This window comes from Amaranthus tricolor, chromosome 5 (assembly GCF_026212465.1).
Source record: "Amaranthus tricolor cultivar Red isolate AtriRed21 chromosome 5, ASM2621246v1, whole genome shotgun sequence".
Classification (NCBI taxonomy): Eukaryota; Viridiplantae; Streptophyta; class Magnoliopsida; order Caryophyllales; family Amaranthaceae; genus Amaranthus; species Amaranthus tricolor.
This window is the reverse complement of record NC_080051.1, coordinates 28,595,840-28,612,188: the sequence shown is the minus strand read 5'-3', so window position 1 is coordinate 28,612,188 and position 16,349 is coordinate 28,595,840. Positions and strand designations below refer to the sequence as shown.

Here is a 16,349-nt window from a genome sequence, read left to right as displayed (position 1 = left end):
TTAAACATCAACACCAAAACTCATAGGATAATGATCATCATTTTTTGTTTTATTTTCCACTAAAAAAAAAGCCCTTAATCCTAAGAGTTCTTTCTTTAACATTTATTATTATTATTATTATTATTATTATTATTATTATTATTATTATTATATTAATTAAAATGAAGAAAATAAGAATTTTGAAGTGTTTACAATATATTTTGTTATTGATAATTATAATAAATTTATCATCCACATGTTTGGTTAATTCACAAGAAGATTTAGCTGAAGATGATGATGGCCAAACAAGAAGTCCAGCAGCACTTCAAGTTGTTGCGCAAATGTTGTTCAATCAACTTGCTAATATCACCCATGTTTTTGAGCCTGATATCAAGAAACATTTGGGCTTTTGCGTTAAAGATGTGTATGTAATTTTAACATTATTTATCATCTCAATGTCATTCAGATATATTTTTATGAAAAAAAAAAATGTATTTTACATAAAAATTTAATTAGTTGTTATTATGTATTTATAGGCAAGCTGATTGGAAATCGGCTTTTAACTTTTCCGATGACCTTGGATTTTTGACATCCTGTATGCAAAAAATAAAAGGTAAATCCTTAAATTAACTCATGTTTATTCAAAAACAATTCTAATATATGCATGTCATAATTATTAGTTTGGTTTAAATTAGAGAGATTTTAGGCGCTTATGTCTTTTATTTGAGTCTCAGAAAATGATACTTCATACATTCAAATATGTTAATGTAGAAAATGTGCTACAAAGTTTATTTTATTATAAAATATACCTATATTTTGTTAGTTTCTTATAATAACTATTATTATAATAGTAGATTTGTGTGTTTTATCGTGTATGTTTTGTCTTGTGTATATACGTCAATAAATCAACTCAACTAAAATTTTCAATTATGGTTGAATTATGGTTGAAGCTCTAGTATATGTTATATACTCTAACATGTCTTCTCACACGATAGCCTTTGGGCTAAATGCAACTCAAACTCTCATCATACCTTGCGTTGAATGTTTTACTTTAAATAAGGGGTAGTTGAGATTCAAACTCGTAATCTCTTATCACACTGGCTCTGATAGTTAAGGAATCAACTCAATCAAAAACTGAAGTTAATTGTTGAGGCCCGTGATAACTCTAACAGTATATGTATAACAATAACACTCATTAGCATACCCAATATATTACGCTAATAGAAACTATGTTTTATACGGTATAATATAAATATAATACTATCTCATGTATAATTAAGCTTAAGTTGAAATTGGATGCAGATGTTCCAAAAAGAGTATGTAATGCAGCAGAAATAAAGATTTACATGTTAAGTGTAATAGACGGAAGTCAAAAGAGTTCAAATTACTTAAAGCCAAATAAGAACTGTAATTTGAGCTCTTGGATTGATGGGTGTGAACCTGGTTGGGCATGCACTGTTCCGAAAGACAATAAAGTTGATATGAAAAACTCTAAGGATATTCCTGATCGAACCCAAGAATGCAAACCTTGTTGTGCTGGTTTCTTTTGTCCTAAGGGTATCACTTGCATGATTCGTAAGTATTATTTTTTTAATCTGTTTTATTAATTTTACTATATTACCTAAATGAATAAATAAATAGATAAAATAAGAAAACATGTTAAATTTATTGGTAGATGAAATAAAATTGTTCGAGATAATTTAAAAGTATTATAGGACGTTCGAAAGAAATCGTACTAAATTAAGTAGGATATAATAAGTAATTATTGGAGAATGTATTGGAATTTAAATGGATCATTATGAGCAATTGACAACAATCACATAACAAAATGATGTGCATTGCATACTATACTCCCAAGTTGCTTTTTTTTTTGATTGCAATATTTAAATTTAAAATTCTAACTTTAATAATAAAGTTTTTCTTATCTATATAATAAAATATAATTATGAGAAATCTTAATATTTAATTTATTTAACTATTTTTTTATAAATTTTTAAATCTTACAATTAAAGTTATTAATTTGAATTCAATTGGCATTGATATATGCATAGAAGTAAATGAAACAAAAAAAAAAAAAAAAGGGAATAACATTACGAAATGAATTATGTAATTTTTTGTTTATTATTTAAAAGATTGTCCATTAGGCTCATATAGTTCAGAAGCTACACTCAATAAACTTTACTCTCTTAATATTTGGAACCCTGATCGCACACATAACACATCAACAATGGCGGACCAATTCATCCAATTCTTTGTCAAACTATTCGACAACAAAACCCTAACTCTCCAATTCCCAATTAACCAACTCATTTCTCCACAATTAATCAAAAACCAAATCGAATCCCTGACTAATTTCCCTTCTCAATCCCAAACCCTAACCCTATATGGCAAACTCCCTCAAAATACATCCCAATCCACACCAAAATCCCTCTTTTTTTCAACTCTCTATGTTAATTTTTCTCTCCTCGGTGGTAAAGGAGGCTTCGGATCTCTCCTTAGAGGGGCAGCAACTAAAGCGGGTCAAAAAAAAGATGAATAACTTCAACGCGTGTAGAGATATGAGTGATATTGATAAATTTGTATGATTTTTTATATAATTTTTAGAAACTAACATTTTATTACATATTGAAATTATGTTTCTTTTGTTTCTTGAATTTAATTAACCTATTTAATCTTTTTATATGTTGAAATTCTCTAATAATTGTGTTTTTTTGTTCATTATTTTAAAAGCTTGTCCATTAGGCTCATATTGTCCAGAAGCTACGCTCAATAAAACAACAGGCAGATGTGAACCGTAAGTAAATTCTCCTTAAACCATACGTTAATCGAAGAAATTAACAATTCTTGATAAATGCAATATACACCGAAGTATTATTTTTTATGTTTTTTCGTTTCATTATACTAGTTAATATTTTTTACCTAAAATGATATGATATATTAAATTATACACAGCTAAAAATTAAAATTATAAAAAGATTTTATTATGAAAATATGTGATTAGATAATTAAAAAAATCTACTTAACTACACTTTTTCATACGCATTAGCAAGTATCTTAGAATGAAAGAACCAGAATGTATTATAGGAATTTAATTGACATATACAAAAATCTTACAGGTATACATACCAAATACCACCAGGAAAGCCTAATCATACTTGTGGAGGAGCTGACATATGGTCTGATGTTATAAATTCTAATGAAACCTTTTGCTCACCCGGATCATATTGTCCATCTACAATAGAAGAACTTCCATGTACTATGGGGTATTGTTTTTCATTCAATAAACAATTCACTTTCACTATAAAAATTTAACTCCATTTTTGCAATTATGTCATCTAGACTAATTAACTGGGGCGAGAATGGAGTGTTGTCTTAGTTTGGGAGCCACTATTATAGATTTAATTCTCATGAATTGCGGTTGTTAAATTATACCTCAATGTGTTATTCTTATATTATTGTGAATTTTCAGGCATTATTGTAGAAAAGGTTCCACTCAACAAAAAAGTAAGTTTTAAACTTTTCGTCACAATATAATACTTTTAAAAATGTTTATTCTCCAAGTTTAAATTAAACGTTCTACTCCCTCCATCCCAAATATGTTTTATATTTTTACTTATATGAGTCTATTAATTTAATCAAACATGAACATATTGTTGAGACGAGATTATATAAGTTTTGAGTAAACTTTTCTAGCTAGCAATAACATTTTTAGATATAATTATTTTCGGTACTTACAATTTTAATGAGTTTTTTTTTTTTTTTTTTTTTTTTTTTTTTTTTTTTTGACTCTTTTCTAGTGTGCTTCAAATTAGCAAGTTGTGATTCAAAAACTGAGAATCAAAATATACATGCCTACGGTATATTACTTATTGTAAGTGTTCTTCACCTTTGACAAGAACTTTGAAATTGCAATGTATAGTAAGAAGTTTTAAATTCTTACTTAAATACAAGCATGTAAACAAACATTCAACATGCATACGTATGAAAGAACATAAATAAATGTGTGTCGATGTATATTTAAAATTGACTTTTCGTTCATGTTCATCTATACACACGCAAACAAACATATAAACATATATTAAATATATCATGAGTTCAAAGGGGAGTATTTGCCCTCATATATGAGGAGCTATGTGCTGCATTTCATGCCTCTAACAAAAGACTTTTGTGTTAAGGGTGTGATAGAATATACAACATATGTTAAAGAGATGGTTCAAAATTAAATGTAGGACTCAAAATGTTATATATTCTATCAAACACATACAAATGCGTGTATAGATGCATATTCAAAATAACTAATTAACAACATAATATTTAATTATAGGCAACATTATGTACAAGCCTACTACTGGTGTACAATTGTTCAGACCAAGTGCTAACAACTAGGGAAAGAAGACTAGCAAGATCAAGAGAACGTGCAATAAGAAGTGCAAAAGAAACAGCACAAGCTCGTGAAAGATGGAAAGTAGCAAAAGAAAATGCTAGAAATCGTGCAATTGGATTACAACAACAATTATCACGTACATTTTCGAAGAAAAAATCTACAAGACAAGAAACATTAAAAGGATTTGGTGTAGCAAAACCAGGAACTAGTAATGACAATTTGGATCCAAAATCAAAGAAAAAAGGACAAACAAATCTATCTAAAATGATGCAAGAAATTGAGGATGACCCAGATAATAATGAAGGATTTAATGTAGAAATTGGGGATAAACATATTAAAAAACAATTTAAAGCTAAAGAATTACATACTAGAAGTCAAATTTTTAAGTATGCTTATGGGCAACTTGAGAAAGAAAAGGCTATGCAACAAGAAAATAAGAACCTTACATTTTCTGGGATTATTTCTATGGCTACTGATGCTGAAGTCAGAAAAAGGCCTTTGTTAGAAGTTTCTTTTAAGGACCTTACCCTTACTTTGAAGGGTAAGAATAAAAATTTGTTAAGGGGTATTACTGGCAAACTTATGCCTGGTAGAGTTTCTGCTGTTATGGGTCCCTCAGGTGCTGGAAAAACTACTTTTCTTTCTGCAGTTACTGGGAAAGCTACTGGGTGTAATGTAGCTGGTCAGATTTTGATTAATGGGAAGAATGAATCTGTTCATTCTTATAAAAGGATTATTGGGTTTGTTCCACAAGATGATATTGTGCATGGGAATCTTACTGTTGAAGAGAATTTGAGATTTAGTGCCAGATGTAGGTAAGAAAAATTATTTGCTTTTTACTTCTTTCACTTTTTGATTGAATATTACACTTTTTTATGTTCTCATTTTTCCGATATAAAAACATAATAGCTTTGTCAAATGATTGTTAATTGGAGCTGATAACAGACTTAACTAGATGGAAATATTGATAATAAGTCAATTCTTCAAGTCATCTTTATTGAGTTTGTGATAAACTTTTATTTGTTGGTTGGTGGCTGTTTAATAGAGAAATGATAGGTCAAAAGCCCGATAAGCTACTACTATGAGTAGCTTTTTGATTTTCGCTTAAAAACAAACTTTTCAGTTAGCTTAAAAGTCACTTGTCAAACATTATTTTTGGCTGTTTGACCGACCAAAAAGTCAAAAGTCACTAAAAAAACCTAATTGCCAAAACACCTTCTATAACAATCTTTTAGTTATGTGTTATCACTAATACTTAAAATTTTAGGTTATATTATGGCTATACACAGATCAGTTCTGGGTTAGCTTAGTAATTGATAGTTTTTTCTTTCACTTTTACTTGTAAAGAAGATTTTCTTGGACTATGTGCAATGGTAAATTAAAAAGTTTTTGGGATGCACATAACGTAAAACTAAATGATTAAAACATATTTCAGGATTTCCAAGTAAAAATTTTAATCATTTAAAATTTTAATAATTGGTTTAACTTGGTGCTTATGCATGTTTTAATGTAGGTTACCTGATGACCTTCCAAAAGCAGAGAAGGTACTTGTTGTTGAAAGAGTCATTGAAGCATTAGGGTTACAGGCAATAAGAGACTCTTTAGTTGGAACAGTTGAGAAAAGAGGAATCTCTGGTGGACAAAGAAAAAGAGTTAATGTAGGGTTAGAAATGGTTATGGAGCCTTCCTTATTGATTTTGGATGAACCTACTTCTGGTTTGGATAGTTCCTCTTCTCTTTTGCTTTTAAGAGCCCTTAGACGTGAAGCTCTTGAAGGAGTTAATATTTGTATGGTCATTCATCAACCAAGGTAATCCATTTTCATTCTTATCATTTTCTCAAGGTGTTTTGCAATTGGTTGCTAGCTGTTATACCTAGTTGATTAGTTGACTTATTTGACTAGTTAATAACATCGGTTATTTTTTATTAGTTGTAAAGCTAGCTGAAAAAATGAGTTTGACAAATTGCTATTGGCTAGAGCCGATGGCTAGTTTGACCATTGTAAAGTGTTGGTTGATACATTTACTAAGTATTAGCTATTAATCGACTTTTTAAGCCATTTGCTATGGATATATTTGGTAAAATTTAGTTTTTGATTGTTAGCTTTTTATTATAGAAAAAATGGATGTAAAAAATAAAGGCAATATTTAAACACTTTCAGCTAGCCTAAAAACTATTAACAAAACTCTTATTTTGACTGTTTAATCAATTTTAAAAACCAAAAGTCAATCAAGAAGTCATTATTCAATACACCTATTATAAAGCTCTTGAAACAATTTTCTTGGCTTAAAAGTCATCCACTAAATAAGAATTTTTACTATTTGACCAACTACAAATTCATAAAATAAAAATCAGCCAATAAGCCAAGATGTTGCGATGATTAATGAATTAAAGATCATGAAGTGTGTGCGTTAGCCTTGTATTTTTCCGATACTATGGTGACATTAAAAATTAGTCCATCTCAATTAAACGGAAAACAAATTTCAAAGAGATTTTGAGACTAATGACTTGTATTATTGATTGTTGTTCAGTTATGCACTATTCAAAATGTTCGATGACTTCATACTACTAGCAAAAGGAGGTCTAACAGTATACCATGGATCAACCAAGAAAGTAGAAGAATATTTCACAGGATTAGGAATAACAGTACCAGAAAGAGTAACTCCTCCAGATCATTACATTGACATTCTAGAAGGAATAATAAAGTCAGGATCAAATGTTACAAGAGAACAACTACCAGTTAGATGGATGCTTCATAATGGTTATCCTGTACCACCTGATATGTTACATCTTTGTGATGAAATTTCTAACACTTCTCCAGATAGTTCTGTTAAATCTGCTGCTGATAAACGTTTTGACAAATCTTTTATTGGTGATCTTATTCAAGAAATTAAGTGTGCTGTTGCTATGCGTAGGGAGCATCTTAAGCATAATTTTTTAAGAAAACAGGATTTGTCGAATCGAATTACTCCGGGAATTCCGAGACAGTATAGATACTTTTTGGGAAGGTACGTACCTTTTTTTTACTTTTATTTTATTACGATTATGATTTTCGTTACAGATGGTCTTGTATGAGATCGTTTCATCATGAGACGGACTCATAATTAGTTTATTTTGTAATTGATCACTTTAAAATGGCAAGTGATCAATTTAACACACTAAACATATATGGGCAAATCCAATAGAGTCTCATTTAAGAATTTATGTTTTCGATAGGCTTGAATTGATAGTCAAGATTCTAAGATCGGTTTTACACTTTATTAATCTCCATTGAAACTTTAATTTTTTGGTTGAAAATCAAGACAGATCATTGATATGATATCAGAAGTTTAAGTCAGAACCTCACAGTTTAATTTAATTCTTTTACTTTTGACTTTTGATAGAGTTGGAAAGCAAAGACTACGTGAAGCAAAATTGCAAGCAGTTGATTATTTAATTCTTCTACTTGCTGGAGCTTGTTTAGGATATCTTGCCACAAAGAGTGATGAAACATTTGGTGCTCTTGGTTATAACTACACTGTCATTGCTGTATGTAAGTATTCGCTCATATTCTATATTCAATAACCCGAGCCATGGCCTAGACATGCTCGTGCGCACCTAGATTTTCTTGCCCAATAATGCATATACTTTTCAAATAAATTTTGTCTGCAACTCGTCTTATATGAGACCATCTAATCATGAGACGAGTCCATATAATTTACTCATTTCTCTAACTGACCACTTTAAAATTATAAGTAATCACAATAGCAGACTAAATTTATCTGTGCCAGCCCAATAGAGATAGTCTTACCATGAGACCGTCTCAATTTGTGTTCAGTTTGTAGTATATTTTGTAGCACCATCTAAATACTTATACTATGTTTGGATAATAATGTTGGAGAGAAAAGAAAGGGAGGGAAGGGAAAGGAAGGGAAGAAAAATAAGAAGAAAGGAAAGGAAGGGAAGAGAAATAAGAAGAAAGGAAAGAAAGGGAAAGGGAGGGAAGGGAAGGAAGGGAAGAGAAATAAGAGGAAAGTAATTCTTATTTATTTATGAGAAAAGGAAAAGAAAAATCATCCATGCAATCCCTCTAATTTCCTTCCCTTCCATTTTGTTATCCAAACAAGGAATCTTTCATCCCTCCCCTTCTTTTCCTTCCATTTCCTTCCATCTAAACACACGCTAGAACTGATTGTTGATTGTTGAACATTCATAATATGTTATATACTCTAACACGTTTTATGTTGATTCACAGCGCTTTTGTGCAAGATTTCAGCTCTAAGATCATTTACACTAGACAGATTACAGTATTGGAGAGAAAGTTCATCAGGAATGAGCAGCTTAGCATATTTTATGGCTAAAGATACAACTGATCTTTTCAACATTCTTTTTAAGCCTTTGGTTTACCTCTCTGTTTTCTTCTTTCAAAGTAACCCACGATCAACCTTCATGGCCAATTACATTGTTTTGGTTTGTCTTGTTTATTGTGTCACCGGAGTTGCTTATGGTTTAGCTATTCTACTTGAGACTGGCCCCGCTCAACTGGTTCGTATTCTTGATACTCAAACATGTGCTTAAAAACTTTATTTTTAATTTTTATAAATAGCAGTCGAGTCTGACGTTTTGGCATGTATTTATGTCGAACACAGATTCAACAGTTTGGTGAAAACATAAATTAAGAGGTGTTTGACAATTGACTTTTGACTTTTTGGATAGTCATTAAAAGCGTTTTGTAATTGATTTTAAGCAAGCTAAAAGGCTGAATTTTAAGCCAAAATAAAAAAACTGCTTTTAGCAACTTTTTTTTATCTACTTTTGGCTTTTGACCTACATTTTCCCTTATCAATATTTTTATTGGGTCAAACTGGCTAACAACTTCGCTAATCGTCCTTTGCTAAACAAAATTTAATTGTGAATTTGTGATTATAATCACTTTTTTACATTAACTATATACTAATGTTTGATGGTTTATTATACAGTGGTGTGTGCTCCTTCCAGTAGTGTTATCACTCATTGCCAGTCAAAGAAAAGAAGACAATGAACTCATGTTTGAAGTAGGAAAATTTACGTATACAAAGTGGGCTTTAGAGGCTTTTGTCATTGCAAATGCTGAAAAGTAAGTTTTTAAAATCTTTTCAATGATTACAATATTTCATAACTCTAATTTTACTAAGGGGCTCATTAGTTATCATTTTTTGTTTTAAGTTTGAAATTTTGAAAACATAAAAAGAAATCAAATAAAGTGGTTTTCACTTTTAGTTGTTGATTTTCACAATTATTATTTTTTCATTAAATTTGATTAATATTTATTTCTTAAAGGACATGTATCATGTGCTTTTGAAAATTTAAAAAAACTAAAAAAAAAAAGACAACCACAATTATAGTGAACCAGGCCTAAATAGTCATTTTATTATCGTCGTGAGGATTAAGGTGTTTATTTATTATTTATTTATTATAATAAAAAATCTAAATGTGTAGGTATGATGGAGTATGGCTAATAACTCGTTGTGGTTCGTTGATGCAAAGTGGATATGATCTTGATCATTGGAGTCGATGTCTAATATATCTCATTTTAAGTGGGATAGCTAGTCGTTTAATGGCTTTCATTTTCATGATAGTAGTTCAAAAGAAATGAAACCATTAGCAATTTTGTAATAGGATTGTACAAACAAATTAAATGTCACTTGTAATTGTTAATCACTCTTAATTTTTTTTAACAAACTCCAATTAGAATTAATAGAATGATTAGGTGTCATTTTATTTCAAAATGAGAGAATAAATACAAGAGTAATCTTGGAGAGTAAGGAAATTAACTATAAGGATAATCTTGGAGAGTAAGAAAACTAGTTAATTACAAAATAATAACCAAAATATAAAGATTTACAAGCTATGTATAATATTCTATTCTATTAGATTTTTTTTATAATTAAAGTAGTTAATGTATTATGTCTAACATTGTAATTTTTTATGGTTAATTAATAGTTAAATTATTATAGGAAAATCGATTACAAATTAGATTATTTTGGATAATTTTTTATTGTTATTTGTTAGATAGAATTTTGCAAATGATGGCCTAAAATTAATTTTTCAAGAAAAAAAGGTATAATTCGACTATACCGAAGTCTGAGGATCCGAGTCTGAATAAAGTCGGAAAAGACGTAAATTCGACTCCCTGTCGGAGGTGGGGTGAATTAAAAAATTTTACTCATTCCAAAACTCAAAGTCAGCAGCCGTGTATAGACTTAAACTTCTTTTGTTCTTTTTCTCTTTCTCGCATACCATCCCAACTCATTTTCGTAGCTATTTCCTAGTAATGGCTGCTCATCTAATTTCCTTACTTTTATCTACTTCTTTACTCCATTATTTTCTCTTCTAACCGGTCAAGGATTCGTGAGAATTAAGTAAGTTATCATTAATTCATCGTTTTGTTTGGTTTGGTGTTGAATTATGGAAAGCTCATAGGGCTTTGATCTTATTGTTATTGAACTTTTTGGATGTTCTCTTAACTTTCTATGCTATCCATCGTTTTTGTTCATAATGTAATTCTTGTAGATCATACTTTATATTTTTTGTTGAATAAAATCAAAATTTTATTCTACAATTTGTTTCATTTAATAGAATTTCCGAATTTTTGGGTGTTCAGAACATTCCTGTCTTTTTGCCTGATGAGTATATCAATTGGGGACTTTTATGTGTATGGGGAACGAAGTAGGGGTTTTGCGTATTTCTCTATTTTGATAATTTGTTTATTAGTTTTGTTTGAGGATGTATTACTTTGAAAATTGTAATTGGATGAAAGTTTAAAGCCCCAATTGTAACAAGATAAAACCTTATTTATTATGCCCAATTATCATTAATCAGCTTTTAAATGAACTACCCAGCTGGTTTCAGTTCTTATTAATCGATGAAAATTCTTGCTATGCATCTTTTGTGGTAGCCAAGGTGAAATACTGAGGAAATTAGACTTGTTAACTTTCTTTACCATATACTCTTTTGTCCTAGATGATTCTGCCAGTTCCAATAGATGAATTTTAATTTGTGGTTTGGTGTTAATTGTTACCGAGAATTAGAAAAGTGTTTGAAATATGTAGATGGGACGGAGACAGAGATTAAACGTGTATATGAGAATTGATGAGGAAGTCAGAAGTGTCGGTAATTATCAAAAAAAAGGAAATGTAGCAAATTTAGTAGAAAAACTAATACGGAAAATGTAGCAAATTCAAGGGGACGATGGAGTATTGAATCGAATGTTTTAATGTGTACCATGTCTTAGTTCCCTTTCATGGGAAGGGGCGGGTCTCAGGCTCCTTAGTCCTTAGCATCTGAATGTTAATAAGGGCATTTCAAGATATAGCATTTCAATGCACATAACTTAATAACTATGTTAGTAACCGTCTTTTTTGAATCAGTGGCTATGTTTATTTGTATTTGGCTTACTTTCTTCATGTATTTGAATCATGTTCTTTGGTTTTGGATGGATGTTATTTCATTTGGCTATGTTCATTTGTTTTTGGTTTACTTTCTTCATATTTTTGAATCATGTTCTTTGGTTTCAGATGGATGGTTATTTATTCTATTTTGCTTTTTTCTCCTTTGCTCCTTTTATGCAGTCGTTGAACTACCGTCTAGTAAATTAGAAACTATGAGGTGTCTTCCTTTCTTTGACGAATCTAGGAAAGGAGAGTCAAAGACAATTAAGGTGGTATCTAATTTGTCGTCAAGTTCCGCCCTTGGCGATGATGAAGTAAATAGATCATGCTCCGATCTGAATTCACAATGTGTCTCTGATACAAGCACAGATTCCATCAGGAAAAACTCGTTTCTTAGTATGTCCCAAAGATCCACCTCTAATTTGAGAGTGTTCGCATTTCAAGAATTAAAAACTGCCACCAAAGGTTTCAGTCGGTCAGTTAGGATTGGAGAGGGGGGATTTGGATGTGTATATAAGGGGATGATAAAGAGTTTAGAGGACCCATCAGTGAAGGTGGATGTTGCAGTAAAACAGCTAGGGAAAAGGGGCCTGCAGGCAAGTAATTTCAATATCCGCTTCTCTTGTTGATCATCTTTTCACTTGTTTCAAAGGTTATTAATAAATTGCTCCTGATGATAAATTTTCTCATATTGAACTAAGATCAAACTTGTCAAGTTGATGTAAGGGCATCTTCGCAACAGGAGTTCCTTTATGTGTTTTGACCAACAGGAGTTCCTTTATGTTAACTAAATCACATGAGCTACATGGGAACAGGAAGTCTGTAATATGTGAGTAGAATAAAGGAACCTTAGAATCTTATTGAAATTAGGAATTAAATGTATGGTCAGACTAGTATTGAGCATGCATATAATTAATATATCTAAACACATTCTATGATTAGCTAGTCTCTTGAGAGACCGTCTCTTTGAGAGACGTATCTCAAGCCTGACCCATTAAAGATTAATACCTACTTGTATTCTTAATGCCTACCTACATTATCCTTAATGCTAACTTACCGTATCCTTAATGTCTATTTTTAATAGCTTAAATGTCTACTTACATCATTCTTAATGCCTACTTATAATATTTTAAAAAAATATATAATGGGTCGGTACAATTAGAAGTGCTCTCTCAAAGTGACCGTCTCTCACAAGAATTTGTGTTCTATGATATCCATCCTGCTATACTCATAATTTTCATTTGGGCCGACTTGTGTTAAAATGAGCTAAATCTTCTTACTCTAGATTTAGGCTTGGAATGAGTTTAAACTTAATTAGTTTAGGTTTAATCATATCAAGAAATTCTGTTATTTTTGTGTAATATTTATAACCCATCAATCCTCATTATTCTGTATCTGTTTTTCTCCCTCACACTAACTATTTGTTTTCTATTTCTTTCTTGTATTTGTTTTTGTTATAACACAACCTTTATTGTTGATCCTGAGTAGATGTCACATTTGATGTAGTCGAATATTATAAGTTCCAACTTATAACATGCACTTTCTAAACACCCACTTTATAAAGTTGTGGATCCTCACTTATTTAGTACGAGGCGTTCTTTGAGTTTGGATATTAGCAATTTTGGACATATGGGGAACTTGCATTATCTAGGTAAATTTAATTGCCCTAATTTGTGTAGGAAAGTAATAGAAGCGAGATCTTTCAAGACCTTATCTTTTTGAATTGGTAGTACAACATTTCATTACGCCAATGAAATTAGTGGCTCACACACAGACTGGATTTAGGAAGGTTGGATGTTCATAACCTAACCACATTTAGGGATACCCGATGACAGTGGATCCAAATACATACTCCCTTTGTTCCCAAGAATTAGCCCCATTTTTTTTAGTATGTCCCATTAAAGTTGCCCCATTTCTATTTTTGACCATGACTCGCACCCTTTCTTTAGCTCTCAAACACATATTTAACTTGCCTTTACATTTTATCTACTAATTTCTCTCGCTTTCCCAAAAAATTATCCTATTTGTACTAGGGGCTATTTCTTTGTGATAGGGGGAGTATATGCTTTTGGGACTGAACCCAGATCTGGATTCGGTTTAATATGTTCTCATATATGAGTTGTGTATTGTGTGTATTTGTGGTTTGTAAAGGGGAAGTTTTGTTAATCCAAAGTAAGTCATGAAAAATTATCTGTTACGGTACATTCTTTCATGAAAGTAAAGTTTCTTTCTAGTTGCACAAAAATAAAGCCAGTTCAATTAAGCACATAGAATCTTTTATTTTTCTTTTAGTTCTACACAAGTTCATTATAGGTCTACGCCAATAAATTTTGTTGACAAAGAAGCAAATTTGTCCATTTTTACAACTTGCTGGTTAACTTTGCATATCACATAACTTGCAAATATTCGTTTTTTGAAGAATGGATGGATTACATTTATTTAACAAACAACGTAGATGTTTTTTTATCATGCTAGATTTCGTTTTCTTTCAATATACAATGTCACTTCTGATTTTCTGTTATTCTTTTCTTATAGGGCCATAAAGAATGGGTTACAGAAGTCAGTGTTTTAGGTGTGGTAGAGCATCCCAACCTAGTAAAATTATCGGGCTATTGTGCAGACGATGATGAGAGAGGTATGCAGCGTCTTTTGATTTATGAATACATGCCCAATGGAAGTGTGGAGGATCATTTATCTTCTAGGTCTCGCACAATTCTTCCTTGGGCTATGAGACTAAGAATTGCAAGGGATGCAGCTCGTGGTTTAAACTATCTTCATGAAGAAATGGATTTTCAGGTAGCTTCATGTCCGTGACTATTAGAAGTCAAATTATCGTCTTATTTCAGTTCAATATCTTCAAAAGTAACGAATTATAAGTAGGAATTGTTTCGTTTACTTTTTGTTCACTTTCTTCTCTTGTTATATATCATATATGGTGCCCCCACCACTAGATTAATGTTACTTGTTAATCATATCTTCACTACCTCCATGTTCTCTAATAATTTTGTTACTGATAGATTATCTTTAGGGACTTCAAATCCTCAAATATACTGTTGGATGACCAGTGGAATGCAAAATTGTCAGATTTTGGGCTTGCGAGGTTGGGCCCTTCAGAAGGATTGACCCATGTTTCAACTGCGGTATGTTATTCGAATTAATTTTTGACTTCTGTCTCAATTCTTAAGCCCATTTTTTGAACTTTCTGAGCTTTTTAATCTTGAACGTTTGGTATCGTAATCATCTCATATGGGTCACAAATTGTTTGGTATTGTTGGCTGATTTAGGGGACACATAAAGATTATCTTCTGTCCATAACTTTTTCCAGGGAACAGAATTACTCTTTCAACAAGTTTCTTTGGGTTTGATAGCTAGTTGTCACGACTCAACCTTTTAAAACCTAAATATCGAGAAAATTGGCCCGGAATATTCTAGAAGAGACTTTTTCTAGAACATTCTAGACATTCCCGGAGTATTCTAGTCACTTCTAGCTATTGTGTTGGTCGTTGATGATTGTCCACTGAGCAGTACTTGAAGAAATTTTTTTCTTTGTTTAACAAATGTTATCCTTTTCAGATTGTAGGAACACTAGGATATGCTGCTCCTGAGTACATCCAAACAGGACGCCTGACAAGCAAGAATGATGTGTGGAGTTATGGGGTTTTCCTATATGAACTAATCACCGGGAGGCGTCCTATAGACAAAAACCGCCCGAAGAGTGAACAGAGACTTTTAGATTGGGTGAGGCCATACCTTTCAGACTTGAAAAAGTTTGAGCTGATTGTGGACCCAAGGCTTGGTAAAAATTTCTCTCTCAAATCCGTACATAAGCTTTCATTAGTTGCAAATAAATGCCTTGCTCGACAACCAAAATCACGTCCTAAGATGAGTGATGTCCTAGACGTGGTTAATTCTATTGTTGGGTCATCAGCTGAGCTAGCAGTACCACTACCGCTCGTAAATTCAGCCACTACAGAAGCCTCCAAAGATGAACATGCAAAAAGAATTGCTGGCTCAAAATATAGCGATGATAAACTGTTTGGCCGTATGTGGAGATACATCCGTCGGAAGATACATAGATAGCGGCGGTCTTCACCACGTCTGTATTCTAATGTAAGTTTATATGTCTTCTGCAAATACTAAGTCAGTAATGTTGTATGAGTTCACACATCGTTAGCAATGAGCACAGATGGTTTAAGCGGTTCCTTCCGAGTCACGAGCAAGAAATATCATTTTGAGACCATCAATTGTACATTTATTACATGTCATCATCATCATCAACCCACTCTCCTGCTCGAAAATAGGGTCTGGGTGAGGGAAGATGACATACAATTCATACCCGTACTCCCTTTAAAGGGCGAACATTTGTTACATGTGATAGTAGTTATTTGTTTGTAATGTATTGGGTTGGCGGAGTAAATAAAGATTATTTGCCTAGTGTATATTGTATATTGGTTGTTATAAGAGGAAAGATTTGTCCCTGGAAGAGGTACCCTGTTGTTTGAAGAGCTAACTAATGAGCAGCTAGCAGCTTGGGAGGTTTAGCAAGTGTTTTGTTCCACTGTTGTAACATACAAACA

At 31.7% G+C, this 16,349-nt stretch overlaps 2 protein-coding genes across 2 annotated transcripts; both read left to right on the top strand.

Moving 5' to 3' along the window:
* The first annotated feature begins 161 nt into the window (after positions 1–161).
* Positions 162–10,401, top strand: LOC130812529 (ABC transporter G family member 28-like). The gene is made up of 14 exons (XM_057678027.1): positions 162–403; positions 516–592; positions 1,282–1,554; positions 2,710–2,773; positions 3,096–3,242; positions 3,449–3,483; positions 3,777–3,850; positions 4,304–5,178; positions 5,877–6,173; positions 6,895–7,371; positions 7,747–7,895; positions 8,598–8,887; positions 9,322–9,458; positions 9,821–10,401. The coding sequence occupies exons 1-14, from the start codon at positions 162–164 to the stop codon at positions 9,975–9,977; spliced, it is 3,294 nt and encodes a 1,097-aa protein (XP_057534010.1). The 3' UTR covers positions 9,978–10,401.
* A 131-nt stretch (positions 10,402–10,532) lies between these two features.
* LOC130812527 (serine/threonine-protein kinase PCRK1-like) lies at positions 10,533–16,211 on the top strand. Its single transcript, XM_057678025.1, has 5 exons — positions 10,533–10,743; positions 11,953–12,368; positions 14,308–14,568; positions 14,790–14,912; positions 15,346–16,211. The coding sequence occupies exons 2-5, from the start codon at positions 11,985–11,987 to the stop codon at positions 15,850–15,852; spliced, it is 1,275 nt and encodes a 424-aa protein (XP_057534008.1). The 5' UTR covers positions 10,533–10,743; positions 11,953–11,984; the 3' UTR covers positions 15,853–16,211.
* Positions 16,212–16,349: the final 138 nt, after the last annotated feature.

Coding starts and splice junctions, on each gene's coding strand:
- LOC130812527 (XM_057678025.1), top strand. CDS start 11,985: ATGAGGTGTCTTCCTTTCTTTGACGAATCTAGGAAAGGAGAGTCAAAG. Junction 12,369..14,307: donor TAGGGAAAAGGGGCCTGCAG/GCAAGTAATTTC, acceptor CTTTTCTTATAG/GGCCATAAAGAATGGGTTAC. Junction 14,569..14,789: donor ATGAAGAAATGGATTTTCAG/GTAGCTTCATGT, acceptor TGTTACTGATAG/ATTATCTTTAGGGACTTCAA.
- LOC130812529 (XM_057678027.1), top strand. CDS start 162: ATGAAGAAAATAAGAATTTTGAAGTGTTTACAATATATTTTGTTATTG. Junction 404..515: donor GGCTTTTGCGTTAAAGATGT/GTATGTAATTTT, acceptor ATGTATTTATAG/GCAAGCTGATTGGAAATCGG. Junction 3,484..3,776: donor AGGTTCCACTCAACAAAAAA/GTAAGTTTTAAA, acceptor ACTCTTTTCTAG/TGTGCTTCAAATTAGCAAGT.